The 21,056-nt window shown below is 41.9% G+C and overlaps 1 protein-coding gene across 1 annotated transcript; it reads left to right on the top strand.

The window, feature by feature from the left end:
• The first annotated feature begins 4,868 nt into the window (after positions 1-4,868).
• LOC138402379 (uncharacterized) lies at positions 4,869-8,410 on the top strand. Its single transcript, XM_069498665.1, has 4 exons — positions 4,869-5,750; positions 5,916-6,988; positions 7,658-7,785; positions 8,402-8,410. Exons 2-4 carry the CDS (start codon positions 5,920-5,922, stop codon positions 8,408-8,410), a joined length of 1,206 nt encoding a protein of 401 aa, XP_069354766.1. The 5' UTR covers positions 4,869-5,750; positions 5,916-5,919.
• Positions 8,411-21,056: the final 12,646 nt, after the last annotated feature.

Raw genomic sequence — 21,056 nt, 5'->3', positions numbered from 1 at the left:
CGGGACTCTTGAAGCGGGACTCTTGGAGCGGGACTCTTGGGAGCGGGACTGAATAAAAGAACGTTATCTTCAGACTTGCTGGGTGAGGTAGATCGATAGTTATTCACATGGTACTTACATAGGTAAAAAATAAGGTAGGTCCTGTACCTAATTCATACCTACCTGGTACCTGCCTGCTGGGTACCTGACCTACCTAAGCAGTCTGCGTATCTACATAGTAGGTACATACTCTAGGTAGCTAGATACACTAGATACGCAGCCTACTATAATATGCCAGGGATTTACTAGAGATAACTTTCGTCATGTAGCTAGAAGAGGAATTTTCCGTTCATGACTAAAATACCGAACACGGCGCGCGATGTTCAGATATCTACCAGTACTGGCGAACTGTTCGACTCTCGTGCTACTTATCTGTCGATCTCAGTCAAAGTCAAAGTCAAATGATTTATTCAAAATAGGTAATAATTTACGCTTATTGATGGTCTGGTATGGTGTTAGATTTGTAAGATATAGTGGTGATAATTATAACGCAAACTTAAAACTAAAGCTACGAGGGTTGCAAACGCGCCCAGGTCTGAGAAGAGCCCACAACAAACTCAGCCGGGTATTCTTTTTATTATCACCACTTTACAAAATTATTGAAACTTATTAGAACTATCACAAAGTCGTTAAGCAACTCATTCCCAAGCTTGCTTATCATTTAAATAATCCTTTACATTGTAATAGGATTTTTCAATTAGTTTACGTTTTATGAACACTTTGCACTTGTTGAGAGATATCTCCAATATATTGTCTTCTGGAAGCTTATTATAGAAACGTATGGAATTACGAGCAAATGAATTGCTAACTTTACTGAGCCTAGAGGCGGGAATTACAAGTTTATTTTTATTTCTAGTATTTACATTATGACAGTCACTTTTTTTTTTTAATTTATTTATGTTTTTATGTACGTACAGTAAATTTTCAAAAATATATTGATTATGCACTGTCATAATTTTAACTTCCCTAAATTTAGTTCTCAGCGACTCTCGTGGCCCCATACTGTATATGGCTCGAACAGCCCTTTTCTGCAGCACAAGAATAGAATTTATAGCAGCAGCACTACCCCATAATAATATACCATATGACATAATGCTGTGAAAGTAACTAAAATATACTAGTCTCGCAGTTTCTATGTCTGTCAACTGGCGAATCTTTTTTACCGCATATGCGGCAGAACTAAGTCTGTTCGATAAGTTATTTATATGAGAGCCCCATTGAAGTTTTGCATCTAACGTTATTCCAATGAAAGTAGCGGTATCAACTAAATCCAATTCCTCATTATTAAGTTGCACAGTGGTTTTCACCTGCTTAACATTTGGTAAAGTGAATTTAATACACTTTGTCTTTTTCCCGTTGAGAATCTGTAAGATACGATCTGCTGGCTGATGTCGGTTGTGGCGGACTCCACGGGGCACAACTTCTACACACAGTTAGTACCTACTTACTTAGCTACAATATGGTGCCCTGAAATGTTGCACTAACCTGTGTGTTCAGTTGTCTATCGGCCCCCCACAGCCCACTGGTGGTTCAACAGCGTGGACATCCGGACAATAGGTATAATCATTCATAGAAAGCATTGGCTAGGCATTGCGATTTGCGTGTATCTCTACGTGTTGTCCTACGGATGCGTTCAAGAGACATGCTTTGCGTGTATCTCTACGTGTTGTCCTACGGATGCGTTCAAGAGACATGCTTTGATTGATTCAATCCATACATTCAATTGATACTTATTTCCAGAATAAATCATTACCTATCCAGGATTCATAAATCATTACCTATCCAGGATTAATAAAAAACCGCTTTAAAATTAGTTTCATATTTTGTCATAGTAATAAAGTCAACGTAATATTTTGTGCCTTTGTAAAAAAGAAAATGAGTTTCTGTATGAAATCTGTAGGTACTAACCTACGCGATACTCAGTTACTTGTCTACCGTAGGTACACAACTACGTACCTATAGTAACTACACATAGTTGCACTAAGGTGTAGAACGTGTGTAGTTACCTACTAAGTAGGACTTCGTTGCACTTAGGTGTCGTTTGACTGGAAAAAACTGCCATTCCAGTAAACATAGGTAGGTACACAGTAGGCCTCAGGTGTAGTTGCGTACATAGAATTCTTGCTACAGATACACAGACACAGGCAAGTCGGTACATGGCTCCACTCGTCGGTAATTAGGAGCCGAGGTACATAGGCGTAGCGCTACATAAGCAACAGCCCGCCTTACCAACTAATTATATAATTGGCATTTCGGCTCTATGTCACGCGACTCGAGCATCTATTGCTATGGAGGTAAAGTCGCGAACGCCGTAAGGTGGAGCGTAACGACACTGCATGAGCGCCAGCCTCTGCACTCTGCAGGCCGCTGCGAGTGCGAGCGCCGAGCAGTGTACACACGAACAACATAGGCATTAGGCACCCACTAGTCGACAGCAGACAATAGCTAACAGCATCCTGGCGCTGTGGTAGAGACTTAGGTCTCGGTAACTATGTAAGTGGAAACTGGTATGTAAACGTAGCTCTAGCGTGTTGAGCATCCTACATAACTCAATAATAATAGATTGACTAATAGGTACCTAAACAAGAAAAAATTGTTACAGAAATTAGGTAAAAACTAAATGCGGTCAGCTGATACGGGATACGAGATACGGGAGCTGGGAACGTGCGAGTCAGACCCGCGCGCTGAGCGTTACTTAGATACGGGAGTTGGGAACGTGCGAGTCAGACTCGCGCGCTGAGCGTTACTTAGATACGGGAGCTGGGAACGTGCGAGTCAGACTCGCGCGCTGAGCGTTACTTAGATACGGGAGCTGGGAACGTGCGAGTCAGACTCGCGCGCTGAGCGTTACTTAGATACGGGAGCTGGGAACGTGCGAGTCAGACTCGCGCGCTGAGCGTTACTTAGATACGGGAGCTGGGAACGTGCGAGTCAGACTCGCGCGCTGAGCGGTACTTAGATACGGGAGCTGGGAACGTGCGAGTCAGACTCGCGCGCTGAGCGTTACTTAGATACGGGAGCTGGGAACGTGCGAGTCAGACTCGCGCGCTGAGCGTTACTTAGATACGGGAGCTGGGAACGTGCGAGTCAGACTCGCGCGCCGAGCGTTACTTAGATACGGGAGCTGGGAACGTGCGAGTCAGACTCGCGCGCTGAGCGTTACTTAGATACGGGAGCTGGGAACGTGCGAGTCAGACTCGCGCGCTGAGCGTTACTTAGATACGGGAGCTGGGAACGTGCGAGTCAGACTCGCGCGCTGAGCGTTACTTAGATACGGGAGCTGGGAACGTGCGAGTCAGACTCGCGCGCTGAGCGTTACTTAGATACGGGAGTTGGGAACGTGCGAGTCAGACTCGCGCGCTGAGCGTTACTTAGATACGGGAGCTGGGAACGTGCGAGTCAGACTCGCGCGCTGAGCGTTACTTAGATACGGGAGCTGGGAACGTGCGAGTCAGACTCGCGCGCCGAGCGTTACTTAGATACGGGAGCTGGGAACGTGCGAGTCAGACTCGCGCGCTGAGCGTTACTTAGATACGGGAGCTGGGAACGTGCGAGTCAGACTCGCGCGCTGAGCGTTACTTAGATACGGGAGTTGGGAACGTGCGAGTCAGACTCGCGCGCTGAGCGTTACTTAGATTAGGTACCTACGTCTCCATAATCATCTCACAGAGAACGTTGCTTCAAATAGACAACTCTATGTTACATAAATACCTACCTACCTACCGAGGGCTGACATAAAGCGGCGCGAGACACCAGCCCGTGATGCTGTGATTTATCTCGGGGAAACAGATCTGTCTTATTAAATAGCTGCTCCTTAATGAGATCTCACGTAATGACGTCGGATGCGGAAGGCGCGGCTGCGGCGCACGTGTGTCGCGCCGCCCGCCCGCCCGCCCGCCCCGCGACATGTGTCACGTGGGGCGGCACGCCGCGTCGCGCTCTGTCGCCGCTAACGGTTTGTTTGTTGTCGGCGGCGGCGGCGGTGCGCGGTGTCGGGTTCGCAGCCGCCGCTAATGAAGTCGATGGTGCGAGGACTATTAGCGCGGCGGGGGGCGGCGGGCGGGGCACAACACCACAGCACCACAGCACCACAGCACCACAGGCCACAGCTGCAGTACCTATAGTGCGATCGTCGCAAAAAAACTAATTCTAATACCTATCTAATACAGTACAGTACGCGACAGAAAATAAACTTTGTAGAGCATAGTCTCTGTCGTTGAAACCGACGAAACGTCACATAGGAATAAGTATGGGCGACAGAGACAACGCTCTATAAAGCCGAAGCTCATTCTAAAGGTGGATGTACATTGTTTTCTGCCGCGTACCTACTGTACCTATTATTCGTCTTCACAAAAACAATCGAATCGAATAATTGTATTGCTATACTCGAATAATTGTATTGCTATACTCGAATAATTGTATTGCTATACTCGAATAAATCGCTCATGCGAATCTGCAGCAGTCGTAGGTACCTACAGCAGACGAGCCGCAAAGTAAAATAGATAGTAAGTTCGTTACCTACCTACTACCTACTACCTACTACCTACTACCTACTACCTACTACCTACTACCTACTACCTACTACCTAGTAACCTAGATACCTATACTAAGCACCTAGCAGTCGCTTGCTAAACTATACTTAGGTACCTACCCGCTTGGTACCTAAAGGCGCCGCTAAAGTTACAGGAAGCTAAGGCCAACTCACGTGGCTAGGCTAGGACCTAGGTAGATAATCTATACCTAGACAAATAATGCCAACAGCCAAACAACAACACAGTTACATATTTTGTACGTACTTGGATTAAGGTACCTACATACTGTTAGCGACATTGCTTTGCCTACAGTTGAATTTAAAAAAAGAATTACGGGGGAGATGAAAATGGCGGGCAGGAAAACCGGAGCTATTGATTTGAAGCAGGGAAAATTAGAATTTATAATTATGTCTTGAAGAAGTTAATAGTTTAAAACTAAGATTGAAGTTTATTAAGCATTGTCTAAATGGAATAAAGTCAGTTTCTATAAGTTGAGATAATTTTTATTAGTTCAGAAGTGATGATTACACAACGCCCACAATTTTGTGAGTAATAATATTCATTCATCTAAGTAGGTACTGTGAGAGTTATGAATTCAGCTTTAATTGATTTTGTCTCTATTACAAATGACTAAAATACAGTCGATATTTAATTAGGTACCTTAATATTTTTTTCAATATTTTATGAATTTATTTATAAATTTAGTAAAAAAAAAAAAAAAGTTTGAATACCTTATTGGTTAGATTAAAGATTTAAATGTAATGGTACTTCTAGACGAATGCATGTAGATTGTAGATAGGCCAAGAGTTCTTAAGTGTAGATGACCCTTATTACTACACTTTTATCTATCTCTATGCACTTTTATTACTAAACATTTTACTGAACTGTATTTGAAACTGCTACTGTCCAAGTGTGGAGACACCATAACATGCACCATAGAGTTTGTACATTAAAAAAAAAAAAAAAAAAATAATAATTAAAAAATAAATGCGCGGGAAAATGATGTGCGGGAATCGTGAAATATATTAATATTTTTACTCCCGAAAGTTAAAGTTTATAAAACGTGATAATTAGTAATAATTACATACTTTTATATTGATTCATTACTTTTATGAGAGGATTGGAATTACCTTCTATTAAAATAACTTAATATTATTGTTACGTGACCTGACTTGCAAGGTAAGCATTAATTATTATTAAGTAATAATTATTACCTATGATTTATGAGTTATTGAATGTGACTAATTAATATACTTCCTTGTGTGAATTCGCTTTACTACGAATGAATGCAGTTTGTTCGAGTTTTACATCAAATATGAAAACCATGTTTTTTCTATTCTGTAGGACCATGTCTGAAGAATCATTGACACCACCACTTGATAATGTCAAGCTTAGAAAACGACCAAAGAAACGCAAACGACTACGTTCGTTATCAAGTTCATCAAATTCGTCGACTTCTAGTGCTAAAGAAAAGACGGCATCGTCTTTGCTAAACCGATTGGTAAAAAACTTAACTCAAAGAGAACAGCAAGTTCCAATGGGACACGGGTCACAGCATATGATACCAACATTTGATCCCCAAGCTAAAACACAAACTATGAAGGATTGGTTGAAGAAGATAAATGAAACAGCGTCTGTTTATGGGTGGAATGAAAAGCAAATAACTTTTTATGCATTACCTCGTTTAGTTGGTTTGGCTAAGCGCTGGTATGACGGACTTACTACTGTTAAATATAATTGGAAACAATGGCAGGTGAAGCTTTTGAAAGCTTTTCCCTGTGAGGAAAATTATGGTGATCTTCTTACTGAGATGTTAGTTAGGAAAAGTCTACGTAACGAAACTCTAGAAGAATATTATTATGATAAAATTCGTCTCATCAATAGATGTAGCATAGTTGGATCTAAAGCAGTAGATTGTCTAACACATGGTATATATGACAATCATATAAGAATGAATGTGCAGGGGTTAAGTTTTAAAGATCCTGAAAACGTGCTTAATTATTTTCGTAAGATTTCGTCTAAGAATGGAAACGTCATGAACTTTAGAAAGCTATTGCCTTCTATTGAGCATCCATCGGCGCAAAGTAAGGATAATACTATAAAACAAAAGGGAAGTACAACTCGATGCCACAATTGCAAAGAAATAGGGCACTTTTGGACGTCATGCAAAAAAGACTTAGTAAAATGTAACATATGTAATCGTGTGGGCCACGAACATCAACAATGTTTTCGGTCGAAAGGGTTCAGAAATGATAAAGGCCAAGGTAGTTCACAAATAACCAAAAATGTGATGCAAATTAAAACTAACAACTCGGGAAGTTCTAAGTACTATAAAGATGTATCTGTTAATGGAATTGCTACAAAAGCATTTATTGATTTCGGTAGTGAATGTACATTGATCAGTGATCAATTGCAGGGTATGATCTTAAATGCATTTTCTAAAATTCACACTGATGAATTGCCAGTGTTAAAAGGATTTGCAAATGGAGTTATAAGACCTACTGCTAGGATTCAAATTACTATAGAAATTGACTCTGTAAAAGAAATTATAAACGCTTATGTTATACCTCAATTACTATTACCAACGGGTGTTAATATTTTGATAGGACAAAATTTGACAGAACTCCCACAAATTAGGGTTTTCAAATCTGATACAAAACTTTGTTTGTATAATGTACCTAATCTTGAGCCACTTAAATTAAGTATTGTAGAAAATGCTGAAATTAATGGTGTAACAACAGTTAAAGCAACAACCAAATCTTTTACAGGTTACATTTATATATCAACGGTACCCTGTTTAAAACCAGGCTTAGAATACCTTATATTACCGGGGATCTATTTTTGTGACAAAGGTTGTATTAATTTATTTGTTATACCATTGACTTCGGAAAAAATAACATTATTGCGGAACCGAGTTGTTGCTAGAGGTAAAGAAATACCTAATGTTTTTATGACAGATTTTTCTGATAAAGATAAAGTTGAGCCACAAAGAAAGCTTCCTATTAATGTATATAGTATTGTTACTGAAACAATTCACGAGTCGGAAAGTATCCAATATACTGATATTAACATTGATGTTAACTTAGACCCTCAAATTAAAAAACAGTTGTATGAAATGCTAAATTCAAATAAACAATGTTTTGCCTTCTCCAATGCCGAACTTGGTGAAACAAAAGAAACGGAGATGCAGATACGATTAAAAGATGATGTGCCGGTATGTTATCGTCCATATCGTCTTTCTTATACTGAACGTCAAAAGGTTAAAGATATGATTGACGATCTTCAAAAAAATGGAATCATTCGAGAGTCAGAATCGGAGTACTCGAGTCCAATTATTGTAGTTCCTAAAAAAAACGGTGAATTACGTTTGTGCGTGGATTTCCGGGCACTGAATAAAAAGACTCATAAAGATAAATACCCAATGCCATTAATTGAGGATCAAATTAATAGTCTCAGTGGTCAAAGTTTTTACACGACATTAGATCTTGCTTCTGGGTACCATCAAATACCGATTGCGGAAAATTGTAAGCACATTACGGCATTTGTAACTCCGGATGGCCACTTTGAGTACAATCGAATGCCGTTTGGTCTTTGCAATGCCCCAGCGGTTTTTCAACGGCTAATTAACAAAGTACTGTCCCGTAAAAAGATACCTGGAGTTGTAGCTTATATGGATGACATTATTATTTCATCTAAAACTGTCAAAGAAGGCATTGATAAACTGCAACAAGTATTAGAAATGCTTAAAGAAGCTAATCTTACTCTCAATTTAGCCAAATGTCACTTCTTTAAGACTACAATAGAATATCTTGGTTACGAAATCTCATCAGAAGGCGTAAGACCTGGGTTAAAAAAAACTGAGGCTGTCGAATCATTTAAACGACCACAAAATCCGCATGAAATACGGCAATTTGTGTGTCTTGCCAGTTTTTTCCGACGCTTTGTACCAAGATTTGCAATACTAGCACAGCCGTTAACTTGTTTGACTAAAACAAATGCACAATGGATCTGGGGAGAACCACAAGAAGAAGCATTCAGTAATATTAAGAGAATCTTGGTTTCACGTCCAGTATTAGCAATATACAATCCTTCCTATTTGACGGAGTTGCATACCGACGCAAGTCAAGTAGGTATAGGCGGCATATTGTTGCAGAGGCCGAATAAAGAATTACCACTACGCGCTGTTGCATATTTCAGCCGGCAGACAACGGCTGAAGAACAACATTTTCACTCATATGAGTTGGAGACTTTGGCTGTAATTATGGCATTAAATAGATTCCGAACTTATTTGTTAGGTATAGAGTTACACCATGTTGTACCATGGTGCTAGCCGAAGGCGACACATTTGAGGGGGCATTAAGGCTTGCAGAGGCCGGTGTGGCCTGCGTAGTGGGTAAAATCCACGAACTCGGACTTAAAGTAGCGCCTCATAAAACAGAGGCACTATGGTTCCACGGGCTACCCAGGCGTCTGGAACCACCCAGCTTGTTGATTCGCGTGGGTGACGTAGATGTCCAGGTAGGACAATACCTAAAATATTTGGGTCTTACCTTGGACGGCAGATGGGGATTTGAAGAACATTTTGAGCGCCTTGTCCCCAGAATCCAAAAAGTAGTTGGTGCACTGCACGGTCTGCTGCCTAATCTCGGGGGGGCACGGGAAGGGGTTCGTCGACTTTACGCCGGGGTAGTACGATCAATAGCTCTTTACGGGGCGCCTGTATGGTCGCAAAGGCTTTCAGGTGTCCAGCGTCTCAGGAGGAAGCTAAATAGCGTACAGCGCAAGATAGCCATAAGGGTTGCACGCGGATACCGCACCATATCCTTCGAGGCGGCCACTATTCTGGCTCGTTTTCCACCTCTGGATATATTGGCGGACATGGATGCGAGACTGTATACCCAGACCCGCGCAGTTTGCGAGAGGAGTGCAGACGGGTTGAATACCGGAATTCTGCGACGGCAAGCGCACCGGCAAGCATTAGTAAATTGGCGCAAGCGTTTAGACGAGGAGAGAAACGCACGTCAACGCACTGTCGGTGCCATTCTACCAAACTTCGAAGCCTGGCTGGGGAGAAAACATGGCAGCGTAACCTTCAGACTGACGCAGGTACTTACCGGACATGGTTGTTTCGGTGAGTACCTGTGTCGGATCGGTCGCGAGATGACCCCGCGATGTCATCACTGTGAAGAGGACAGGGACTCCGCACAGCACACGCTTGAAGAGTGCCCTGCCTGGGAGCCCGAGCGGTGCACACTGGTCGGCTGCATAGGGAGAGACTTGTCACCACCGGCCGTCATAGCGGCAATGCTGGAAGACAATGAAGCATGGCGGGCAGTGGTCTCCTTCTGTGAAACAGTAATGTTCAAGAAGGAGGCCGCCGAGCGGGTTCGTGAGCGCGCTGATCCTGCTCGAAGGCGGAGATATCAGGGCGGCGTTGATCAACGTCCTGATCAGTTAAATAACTAGTCCCTGGCGCTAGGACTTCGAAGTCGCGAGTGGCTGCACTTTCTCGAGGATGTGTCCAACGGGCGTCGCGCGAGAGAGGCACCGGCGTACGTTCTTTAGAGTTCCCGGAGCCTCTCAAAAACGCGCTGAGGAGGGCCACCGAGGGGGTTTTAGTGGGTACAAATCCCACATAACCCGATTGGGTATCTTAAGAAGATTTCCCCCTCGAAAAAAAAAAAAAAAAAAAAAAAAAAAAAAAGGTATAGAGTTCAAGATTATAACAGATTGTCATGCGGTTAGAATGACATGGTCGAAGCGAGACATGGTGCCAAGAATTGCAAGGTGGTGGTTACAAGCACAAGAATATAATTTTAGTATTGAATACAGACCTGGAAAACAAATGTTACATGCAGATGCACTAAGCCGAAATCCTTCTAATGCTGAGCATAATATTGACACTGAAACCAATGTGATAAATGTATTAAAGATAGGATCCCAAGATTGGTTAGAAACCATACAAACCACGGATCCAACTTTAAACTATATAAAAAGCGTACTATGCAATACTTGTCCTGAAGCAAAAGCCATCAAAAATGATTTTGTTTTAAAAGATGGTAAAGTTTACAAAAAGCTAGGCGACACGTTGAAATGGGTAGTTCCACGCGATGCTCGATGGAAAGTTTGCCATATGTCACATGACGAATGTGGCCACTTCTCGCTAGAGAAAACTTTAGATAAGATGCGTCGATTTTACTGGTTTCCTCATATGGCCAATTTTGTTAAGAAATACGTTAAAGCATGTATTCCCTGTGCTTATACTAAACAACCCGCAGGACGTAAGGAAGGCTATCTTTTCCCTATACCTAAAAGGCCAATCCCTTTCTATTCAATTCACGTGGATCATTTAGGACCATTTATTAAGAGCAAACTGGGGAACTCATATATATTAGGTATTATCGATGGTTACACTAAATTCATAATCTTAAAGCCAGTGCGTGATACAAAAAGTAAAAACACTGTTAAAGCATTAAAAGATGTGTTTGGTATTTTTGGAACACCTAGATTACTTATTTCTGATAGAGGAACCAGTTTTACGTCCGCAGAATTCGAAAGATTTGCACGAGAAGCAGAAATTAAACATATTAAAAATGCAGTGGCCATGCCTAGGGCCAACGGTCAGATCGAGAGATATAACAGATCGGTTCTGTCGGCTCTTTCTGCTTTAACAAATGGTGACGATGATAGAAACTGGGACACTCACCTAAATACAGTACAATGGAGTCTCAATAATACTTTGAACAAGGGAATCGGGAAAACACCAGCAGAAGTCATATTTCATAAGCCAACAATAAATATATCAGAATCTCACTTACATGACATGATAGAAGAAAATAGCGGAGTTGCTGATGAAGGAGTTTCTGACATTCATGCAAAAGTTATGCAAACTATTAAAAAGAATCAGGCCAATATGACTGAAAGATTTAACAAGAAAAGATGTGATCCAAAAATTTATCAAGAAGGTGACTTAGTATTAATACAAAAACAATTAAATAACCCGGGAGGTAGTAATAAACTTCTTCCTAAATATAGTGGTCCTTGTAGGGTAACAAAAGTGCTAGGACATGACCGTTATGAAGTAAGCAGTGTAGAAGGTCATAGTAAACACAAATATACAAATGTATATGCAGCTGAAAAAATGAAGCCTTGGATAACATTTTCGGTTCCAACCAGTGACAGAGTTGGTGAGGAGTCTAGTTCAAGCTCAAGATTCAAACGAATAACTTATTGTGTTATTGTTTGGTTCTTGAAGTGTTCCTAAATGTAAATTCATAGGCTTCCATTTTTCTTATCTTTGACAAAAATGTAGTTTAAATTTAAATATGTATTCTTAAAGTTTTCATTAGTAGGTATTTTGGGTAGATATTAATTAATAAATAAATAAAACAAACAAAGGTTCTTTTATTTGTATTAATACATAAAGTAATTGACATTTTTAGTAGAAATAAAAGCAAAGCAAAATTAGGTAATTGACATGATTTTGTTGCTGCTTTGTTTTTTTTTTTTCTTTCTGTTTCAGCAAGAATCTGTAATGATGATGAAGGTGTAAATAAATACGATACAATGAAAATTATTTAAGATCATAGTTCATACAAGAACCAAATGAGTTAATGAAATGATTAGAAGATAATAATATTATAGCAAAATATGAATGTTGCCATGACGTTGTTCATATGAGATTTAAAATATAAGAGAATGAGACTATTAGTTTGCGGCCATCAGGTTGGTGGAAGGGCCACCATGGCGTAAATGATATAGTTCATTAAGATAATAAGAGAATGAGACTATTAGTTTGCGGCCATCAGGTTGGTGGAAGGGCCACCATGGCGTAAATGATATAGTTCATTAAGATAATAAGAGAATGAGACTATTAAGTTCGCGACCATAGGCTAGTGAGCGGGCTGCCATGGCGTGAATGATATAGTTAGTTAAAGATGACAAGTAATAAAAGTGAGTATATTTCTAAAGTTACACTGCAATCACACATTTAAAGAACTCAGATACTGCTTAATTGTTTTTATTTTGTTTCTTTCAGGCATCATTGACGTAATGATCATGGATATTAACTGATGTCATGACGTTGTGGATATGATGACGATCACAATAAGAGAATGAGACTATTAGTTTGCGGCCATCAGGTTGGTGGAAGGGCCACCATGGCGTAAATGATATAGTTCATTGAGATGATAAGAGAATGAGACTATTAAGTTCGCGACCATAGGCTAGTGAGCGGGCTGCCATGGCGTGAATGATATAGTTAGTTAAAGATGACAAGTAATAAAAGTGAGTATATTTCTAAAGTTACACTGCAATCACACATTTAAAGAACTCAGATACTGCTTAATTGTTTTTTATTTTGTTTCTTTCAGGCATCATTGACGTAATGATCATGGATATTAACTGATGTCATGACGTTGTGGATATGATGACGATCACAATAAGAGAATGAGACTATTAGTTTGCGGCCATCAGGTTGGTGGAAGGGCCACCATGGCGTAAATGATATAGTTCATTAAGATGATAAGAGAATGAGACTATTAAGTTCGCGACCATAGGCTAGTGAGCGGGCTGCCATGGCGTGAATGATATAGTTAGTTAAAGATGACAAGTAATAATAAGTGAGTATATTTCTAAAGTTACACTGCATTTACACATTTAAAGAACTCAGATACTGCTTAATTGTTTTTATTTTGTTCCTTACAGGCATCATTGACGTAATGATCATGGATATTAACTGATGTCATGACGTTGTGGATATGATGACGATCACAATAAGAGAATGAGACTATTAGTTTGCGGCCATCAGGTTGGTGGAAGGGCCACCATGGCGTAAATGATATAGTTCACTAAGATGATAAGAGAATGAGACTATTAGTTTGCGGCCATCAGGTTGGTGAGAGGGTCACCATGGCGTAAATGATATAGTTCATTAAGATGATAAGAGAATGAGACTATTAAGTTGCGACCATAGGCTAGTGAGCAGGCTGCCATGGCGTGAATGATATAGTTAGTTAAAGATGACAAGTAATAATAAGCATCATTGACATAATGATCATGAATATTGAACTGATGTTTGTGTCTATCTGATGTGCGAATGAGGACATTCTAAGAAAAGGATGGCCGAAACGAAATAATTGTTCAAATGCAACAATCAACCAAAGAAGTGGTTTGGTTTAAGCAAAGATGGTGATTATGAAATTAAGATAAAACTATGAGATTGATGAAATGAGAACCCCTGTCAAGAAAGACGAAATTCTTCGAATGCAACAATCAACCAAAGAAGTGGTTTGGTTTAAGCAAAGATGGTGATTATGAGATTAAAATAAAACTATGAGATGGATGAAATGAGAACCCTTGTCAAGAAAAGATGAAATTCTTCGAATGCAACAATGAACCATAGAAATAGTTTGGTTTAAGTAAAGATGGCGATTATGAAATTAATATAAAACTATGAGTTGATGAAAGAAGAACCCCTGACAAGAAAAGATGAAATTTTTCGAATTCAGCCAAAGAAGTGGTTTGATTAATGAAAAGTTAGTGATCATGAAATTAAGATAAAACTATGAGTTTGATTGAATGAGAATCTCTTTCAATTGAGCCCGAATGTCTGAGGACAGACATGAAGTCAGAATGGCCGATTGTTAGCGACATTGCTTTGCCTACAGTTGAATTTAAAAAAAGAATTACGGGGGAGATGAAAATGGCGGGCAGGAAAACCGGAGCTATTGATTTGAAGCAGGGAAAATTAGAATTTATAATTATGTCTTGAAGAAGTTAATAGTTTAAAACTAAGATTGAAGTTTATTAAGCATTGTCTAAATGGAATAAAGTCAGTTTCTATAAGTTGAGATAATTTTTATTAATACTAAAGGTAAGTAAATAAGCTCATCATAAGACACTTAATACGTAGAGTCATTCGGGGTAAGAGGACGCAGTGGGTAAAAGTACGCGGTGCTGATTTCTCAGTGAAGGGTGTGCGAGCGAAAGAGCTTGGTCAACGGGAGAATGCATGCATATACCGCCATTTTGGGTCAAAACTATCTAAGCTAACTATCTAAATAAATAAATAAAGAATTTATTTATTTATTTATTTAAGCGATGCGTGGGGTTTTATGAATTATGAGTAAATATGTCAAATTAAAGTTAAATTCGTTAGTTTAGCGTTGTACGCTTTATGGAAAAGTTTGTGACATTCTGGTTTATATTGTTATCAAGGAAAGTTTGTATTCTTGATTTTATTTAGTTATTTAACAATTTATTCCAAAATAGCATGCTAACCTAACATTATGTAAGTACTAAGGGCCGTTTGTTTTTATTATTTACTAGCCCAACGGGGTAAAAGTACGGGGGTAACAGTACGGGGGTAACAGTACGGGGGTAAAAGTACGGGGGTAACAGTACGCACGTGGTCAATAGAAATTTATAAGTATATTTTTTACAGGAAAATAAAATAAATGCTCTAAAGCGTAGTTTTTTTATATATTTTTATATAAAGTTAGTTTTGCGGTTCACTTTTGTTAACAAAAAAGTGATTTTAACCGTTTTACTTCTGTAGTACGGAACCCTCGATGCACGAGTCTAACTCGCAATTGGCCGGTTTTTTGTTTCAACTATTATCCGAGTTATTTTTAGTTTGTTTTAATTACCTATTTTTAATATAGAATTTTTATGCTTTATTTGATTAGTAAAACTTTAATTTTATAATTGGTAAACAAACTGCGTACCTACTTTTACCCTTACAGTTGCGTATTGTTACCCCTAAGTCTAGGCAAAAGTACGCAGTCTGACCGGTTCATCCTTTTGCTTGATAAACAAAAAATCTTTATAGTTATCTTATTGAACTCTTCATAATTAGGAAGCCTAATAAACGTGCTACAAATAGACATTAAATGTACATATATCATCATTAAACATCAGTAGTTTTTGCTAAATATACTTAGCATGAAAGGCAAAAGTGCGTGCTTTTGCCCCGAATGACTATACTCTGCTCAGAACTTCTAGGCAATAATAATGAGACTGAATTCTCCGTTGGGTCCATGTCAAGAGCTTCTTTTGTGTTTTACCATCACCATGCACCATGGAGGCCATGGAGCACGGATACCTAGTGAACCACGCAGGACCAGAGCGGCTTGGCAGACTTCGCACACTTATGACGAAGCATACCTACCTACCTACAGCTATTCTCACGACGTTTTCCTCCACCGTTTAAGCAAGTGATATTTTATTGCTCAAAAATAACAATCAGAATAATATTAGAATAAAATGGAATAGAATAGATTTACCTATTTGCCGAACCAACACATAATAAACACAACCAAACATTTACAAAAAAAACGCCCCTTAAAATCTAACTAATATAAATGTGTCGTGCCAACGAAAAGGCTAAGAAAAGGTTACTAATTAATAAATTACTTACCTATCAACGCGTGACATAAGTAGGTACCTAAGTATATCAACAATCAACATCCTAAACAATAAACTGTAGAGAAATATAATTGCTGAGTACCTACTTCACTTTCTCGTCATAAATTCCAAGTAGACTTATTTAGCGGTTTACCGACTCTGCCGTGTCGTCCATTGCATCTGTGTCGTGTGATGACACACGAGCCAATATCACGTGACGCGATCCGCGCTGCAGCCTGCAGCAGACGTGACGACAACTCCATCAGACGCTAATTGACTCTCACTCGGCCGCACTAACTACATACGTAGGTGGAGAGATAGAGCAGCGAAGTGGCTCGGATCCATTAGCATAAATAAGTGGCGACTAATTCACGCCGCGCGCCGCGACGTTGTTTGTTTTACGAGTTATTTATTTCTCGCGGGGAACCCGGAATGTGTCCCAAAACGCGGGAAGTGGTGTTGAGATGCGGTGCGGTGCGGTGCGGTGCGGTGCGGTGCGGTGCGAGATCACAACAATATACTTAGTCGTCTAATAGCTAATGGTGTAATATGTACGAATTGTCAGTTTAAACGTAGCATGTTCATATTGGCTGTAACATAAAAATGCAACTCCTCAATATATCGAAGTAGGTTGCCTGCACATCGGGTTGAAAGAGAGGTGATGCTAAATTATGTAGGTTAAGTAGTTAAGCAATACGACTAAGACAATAGTAAGTATGTAAGATTTCTTTATTGGTATTGTTAGTCCATAAGCGAGAGTAGATCATAAGCCGGCTCTCAATAAACATCTTTCACCGTTGCCGCATTTAATTATTACCATACGGCCACAACATATCTCAATGGTGCCATTTGCGTGCGTCGCGCGTCGTGTAGGTGTACGTTGACATCAGCCAGCGGGAATCGTCGAATTGCTAGTCGGTACTTAGGTACAGTCAATGCGTGGTGCCTAAATCTTGTCTGCCACAGACTTCAAATGTCTGTCAACTCAAAACAACTGTTGTAATTATAGGTTATAGGTGTATAGTAGGTAGGTAGGTACATACATACATATTCCTCTGCCACGGTAGGTTTGTGTATCGGAGAACAAAAGCAGGTGATCAGTCGCTTGCGCCAAGGAACATTGAACATTGGTAGATAGGTAAGTATAATGGGGGACGGACTTCGAAGATCAGCTCTTCAGCAATCCGCATGAATCGTGCCTCATCCGCTCTCGCTTCGGTCACGGCTTCTTCCACTAACAGTCGTCCATTAACCTGCAGGCGGAAACGTGCCACTTCCGCCTCGCGCCCACCATAGTTGTGCACAACGATGCTGGCCCACCATAGTTGTGCACAACGATGCTGGCCCACCATAGTTGTGCACAACGATGCTGGCCCACCATAGTTGTGCACAACGATGCTGGCCCACCATAGTTGTGCACAACGATGCTGGCCCACCATAGTTGTGCACAACGATGCTGGCCCACCATAGTTGTGCACAACGATGCTGGCCCACCATAGTTGTGCACAACGATGCTGGCCCACCATAGTTGTGCACAACGATGCTGGCCCACCATAGTTGTGCACAACGATGCTGGCCCACCATAGTTGTGCACAACGATGGGAGAGCACAATCCCCAACACAATCGTTCCCCACCATCGTGTGATTCATGAAAACAATCTAACTTCTGTGTGAGCTGATTTTTAGCCATGATAGTTTTTCTTTAAAATTGATTAGGTATATATAAGTACCTACTACTGCTGTGAATTTTTTCACGTTCTATATTTGCAGCCATTTGGCTGACAGGGGGGGGGGGACGACGACGACACACTTGTCTCTAATAAAAATTAGCACTTTAAAACATCATATTTTACAAACGGTTTAATCTCCCAGATTAACCGAGGACGGACGGACGGACGGACGGACAGACAGACAGACGGACGGACATGGCGAAACTATAAGGGTTCCTTGTTTACTACGGAACCCTAAAAAGCGTGGATTTGAGCAACTAGATAAGTACCTAGGTAGATACAGCGCGGGACTGCAAGTATACCTACCTACCTACCTACCTACCTACCCACTTTTGTACACGGCATATTGTACTTACTTGAAAATAATAATCTTTGAAAAGAGCAACCGCCGAGTTTCTTGCTGGTTCATCTCGATAGGAAAGGCGAACCATTGGTAGATGCATTTGACAATTCAAATACCTACGTGTTCCTGTCGTGTTGTACTTAGGTAGGTAGTTATAGTTAGGTACCCCACTGCCGCAGCCCCGCAGCCCCGCAGCCCCGCAGCCCTGCAGCCCTGCAGCCCTGCAGCCTAGGTAGCTGACAGCAGTCTGCAGCGATAACTACCTATCTATCTAGGTAAAGTCTAAACGTAAGCATAATAATTATATTCGAGGCAACTTTTTACTGCCTTTTAGTAATCCTAATAATAATTAAGTAGGCACTTATTACTTAGCAAGTGTTAGAGATGCTGCACTCAGGAAGCTGTAGATATAAAGATAGGTATAATATACTTAGGTGCTAAAGATAAATGAAACGAATGTAAATTTAAATGTAATATTTATTGAGCCCGCTCTTGAAGCTATTTACAATATTAATTATTGTTACATCTGTACATACAATATAAGGGCTGTGCTCCACGTGCGGCGCGCCGCTATAGCGAGCGATACACGCGCAAGCTTCGTGGCGTTACAATGTAAGGGTTGTGCTCCACGTGCGGCGCGCCGCTATAGCGAGCGATACACGCGCAAGCTTCGTGGCGTTACAATGTAAGGGCTGTGCTCCACGTGCGGCGCGCCGCTATAGCGAGCGATACACGCGCAAGCTTCGTGGCGTTACAATGTAAGGGCTGTGCTCCACGTGCGGCGCGCCGCTATAACGAGCGATACACGCGCAAGCTTCGTGGCGTTACAATGTAAGGGCTGTGCTCCACGTGCGGCGCGCCGCTATAGCGAGCGATACACGCGCAAGCTTCGTGGCGTTACAATGTAAGGGCTGTGCTCCACGTGCGGCGCGCCGCTATAGCGAGCGATACACGCGCAAGCTTCGTGGCGTTACAATGTAAGGGTTGTGCTCCACGTGCGGCGCGCCGCTATAGCGAGCGATACACGCGCAAGCTTCGTGGCGTTACAATGTAAGGGCTGTGCTCCACGTGCGGCGCGCCGCTATAGCGAGCGATACACGCGCAAGCTTCGTGGCGTTACAATGTAAGGGCTGTGCTCCACGTGCGGCGCGCCGCTATAGCGAGCGATACACGCGCAAGCTTCGTGGCGTTACAATGTAAGGGTTGTGCTCCACGTGCGGCGCGCCGCTATAGCGAGCGATACACGCGCAAGCTTCGTGGCGTTACAATGTAAGGGCTGTGCTCCACGTGCGGCGCGCCGCTATAGCGAGCGATACACGCGCAAGCTTCGTGGCGTTACAATGTAAGGGCTGTGCTCCACGTGCGGCGCGCCGCTATAGCGAGCGATACACGCGCAAGCTTCGTGGCGTTACAATGTAAGGGTTGTGCTCCACGTGCGGCGCGCCGCTATAGCGAGCGATACACGCGCAAGCTTCGTGGCGTTACAATGTAAGGGCTGTGCTCCACGTGCGGCGCGCCGCTATAGCGAGCGATACACGCGCAAGCTTCGTGGCGTTACAATGTAAGGGCTGTGCTCCACGTGCGGCGCGCCGCTATAGCGAGCGATACACGCGCAAGCTTCGTGGCGTTACAATGTAAGGGTTGTGCTCCACGTGCGGCGCGCCGCTATAGCGAGCGATACACGCGCAAGCTTCGTGGCGTTACAATGTAAGGGCTGTGCTCCACGTGCGGCGCGCCGCTATAGCGAGCGATACACGCGCAAGCTTCGTGGCGTTACAATGTAAGGGCTGTGCTCCACGTGCGGCGCGCCGCTATAGCGAGCGATACACGCGCAAGCTTCGTGGCGTTACAATGTAAGGGCTGTGCTCCAGGTGCGGCGCGCCGCTATAGCGAGCGATACACGCGCAAGCTTCGTGGCGTTACAATGTAAGGGCTGTGCTCCACGTGCGGCGCGCCGCTATAGCGAGCGATACACGCGCAAGCTTCGTGGCGTTACAATGTAAGGGCTGTGCTCCACGTGCGGCGCGCCGCTATAACGAGCGATACACGCGCAAGCTTCGTGGCGTTACAATGTAAGGGCTGTGCTCCAGGTGCGGCGCGCCGCTATAGCGAGCGATACACGCGCAAGCTTCGTGGCGTTACAATGTAAGGGCTGTGCTCCACGTGCGGCGCGCCGCTATAGCGAGCGATACACGCGCAAGCTTCGTGGCGTTTTTATACAAACTGTTTGAGCGCTTTAGTGTAAGATTTTAAATAAAGACGCACCTAGAGTGGCGCCAATTCATATGAATGGTCAAAAGACGTCGGTATTTTTCTTGTTTACATAAAAAATTATATTTCCAAAAGTTATTTATTGATTATTCATCATCTATACCATCTACTAGTAGTATCTAGTTATAATGCACCTAAATATTTACCTAAATATTTCATTGAGTTAAAATATGTAAAACCTAATAGATATGTAGGTACCTACTACATAGCCTAAGGCATGGAAATAAAGTTTTCTTTTTAAACATTTTTTGACTGCACAAATCCATCCATATTTTTGAAAAGTCACACTAAAGCCTCCGTTAGATCCGGGATCAGCTCAAGGCTTCAACACATCCTAGCGATAATAACAACAGAATGCTAGTCTCACATGATATCGGAATTCATCAGCTCGTGTTATCGCAATACATGTCATTGTAATTATGTTACATCGCAGGGTTGGAATTGAAATGATCTAGGAACTAGCTCCCTGCGCGAGCTGCCGTAGCAGCTGGCCGAGCACAATCATTGCGACAACTGACGACGCTGCCTCGCGGACTCCATCGACCGTACGCTGGCCGAGCACAATCATTGTGACAACTGACAACGCTTTCTCGCGGACTTTTCATCGACAGAGCGTTGCAAAACATCTCTTTGTGACTTTTAGTAGATACACCTATGAAACATGAATTGTGCTCAGGGTGCAAGTAAATAATACAATAGACAAATTATTGAATATCTACAAAGTCGTCACATATT

This window comes from Maniola hyperantus, chromosome 5, assembly GCF_902806685.2.
Source record: "Maniola hyperantus chromosome 5, iAphHyp1.2, whole genome shotgun sequence".
NCBI lineage: Eukaryota > Metazoa > Arthropoda > Insecta > Lepidoptera > Nymphalidae > Maniola > Maniola hyperantus.
Note: the sequence above shows the minus strand (reverse complement) of the source record. Positions and strands in the feature narration are given on the sequence as shown.

What these genes read in the sequence shown, in the direction of transcription:
- LOC138402379 (XM_069498665.1), top strand. Translation starts at nt 5,920, where the DNA reads ATGTCTGAAGAATCATTGACACCACCACTTGATAATGTCAAGCTTAGA. An exon ending in GATCAGTGATCAATTGCAGG is followed by an intron (nt 6,989 to 7,657) that starts GTATGATCTTAA and finishes ATGTTAACTTAG; the next exon opens with ACCCTCAAATTAAAAAACAG.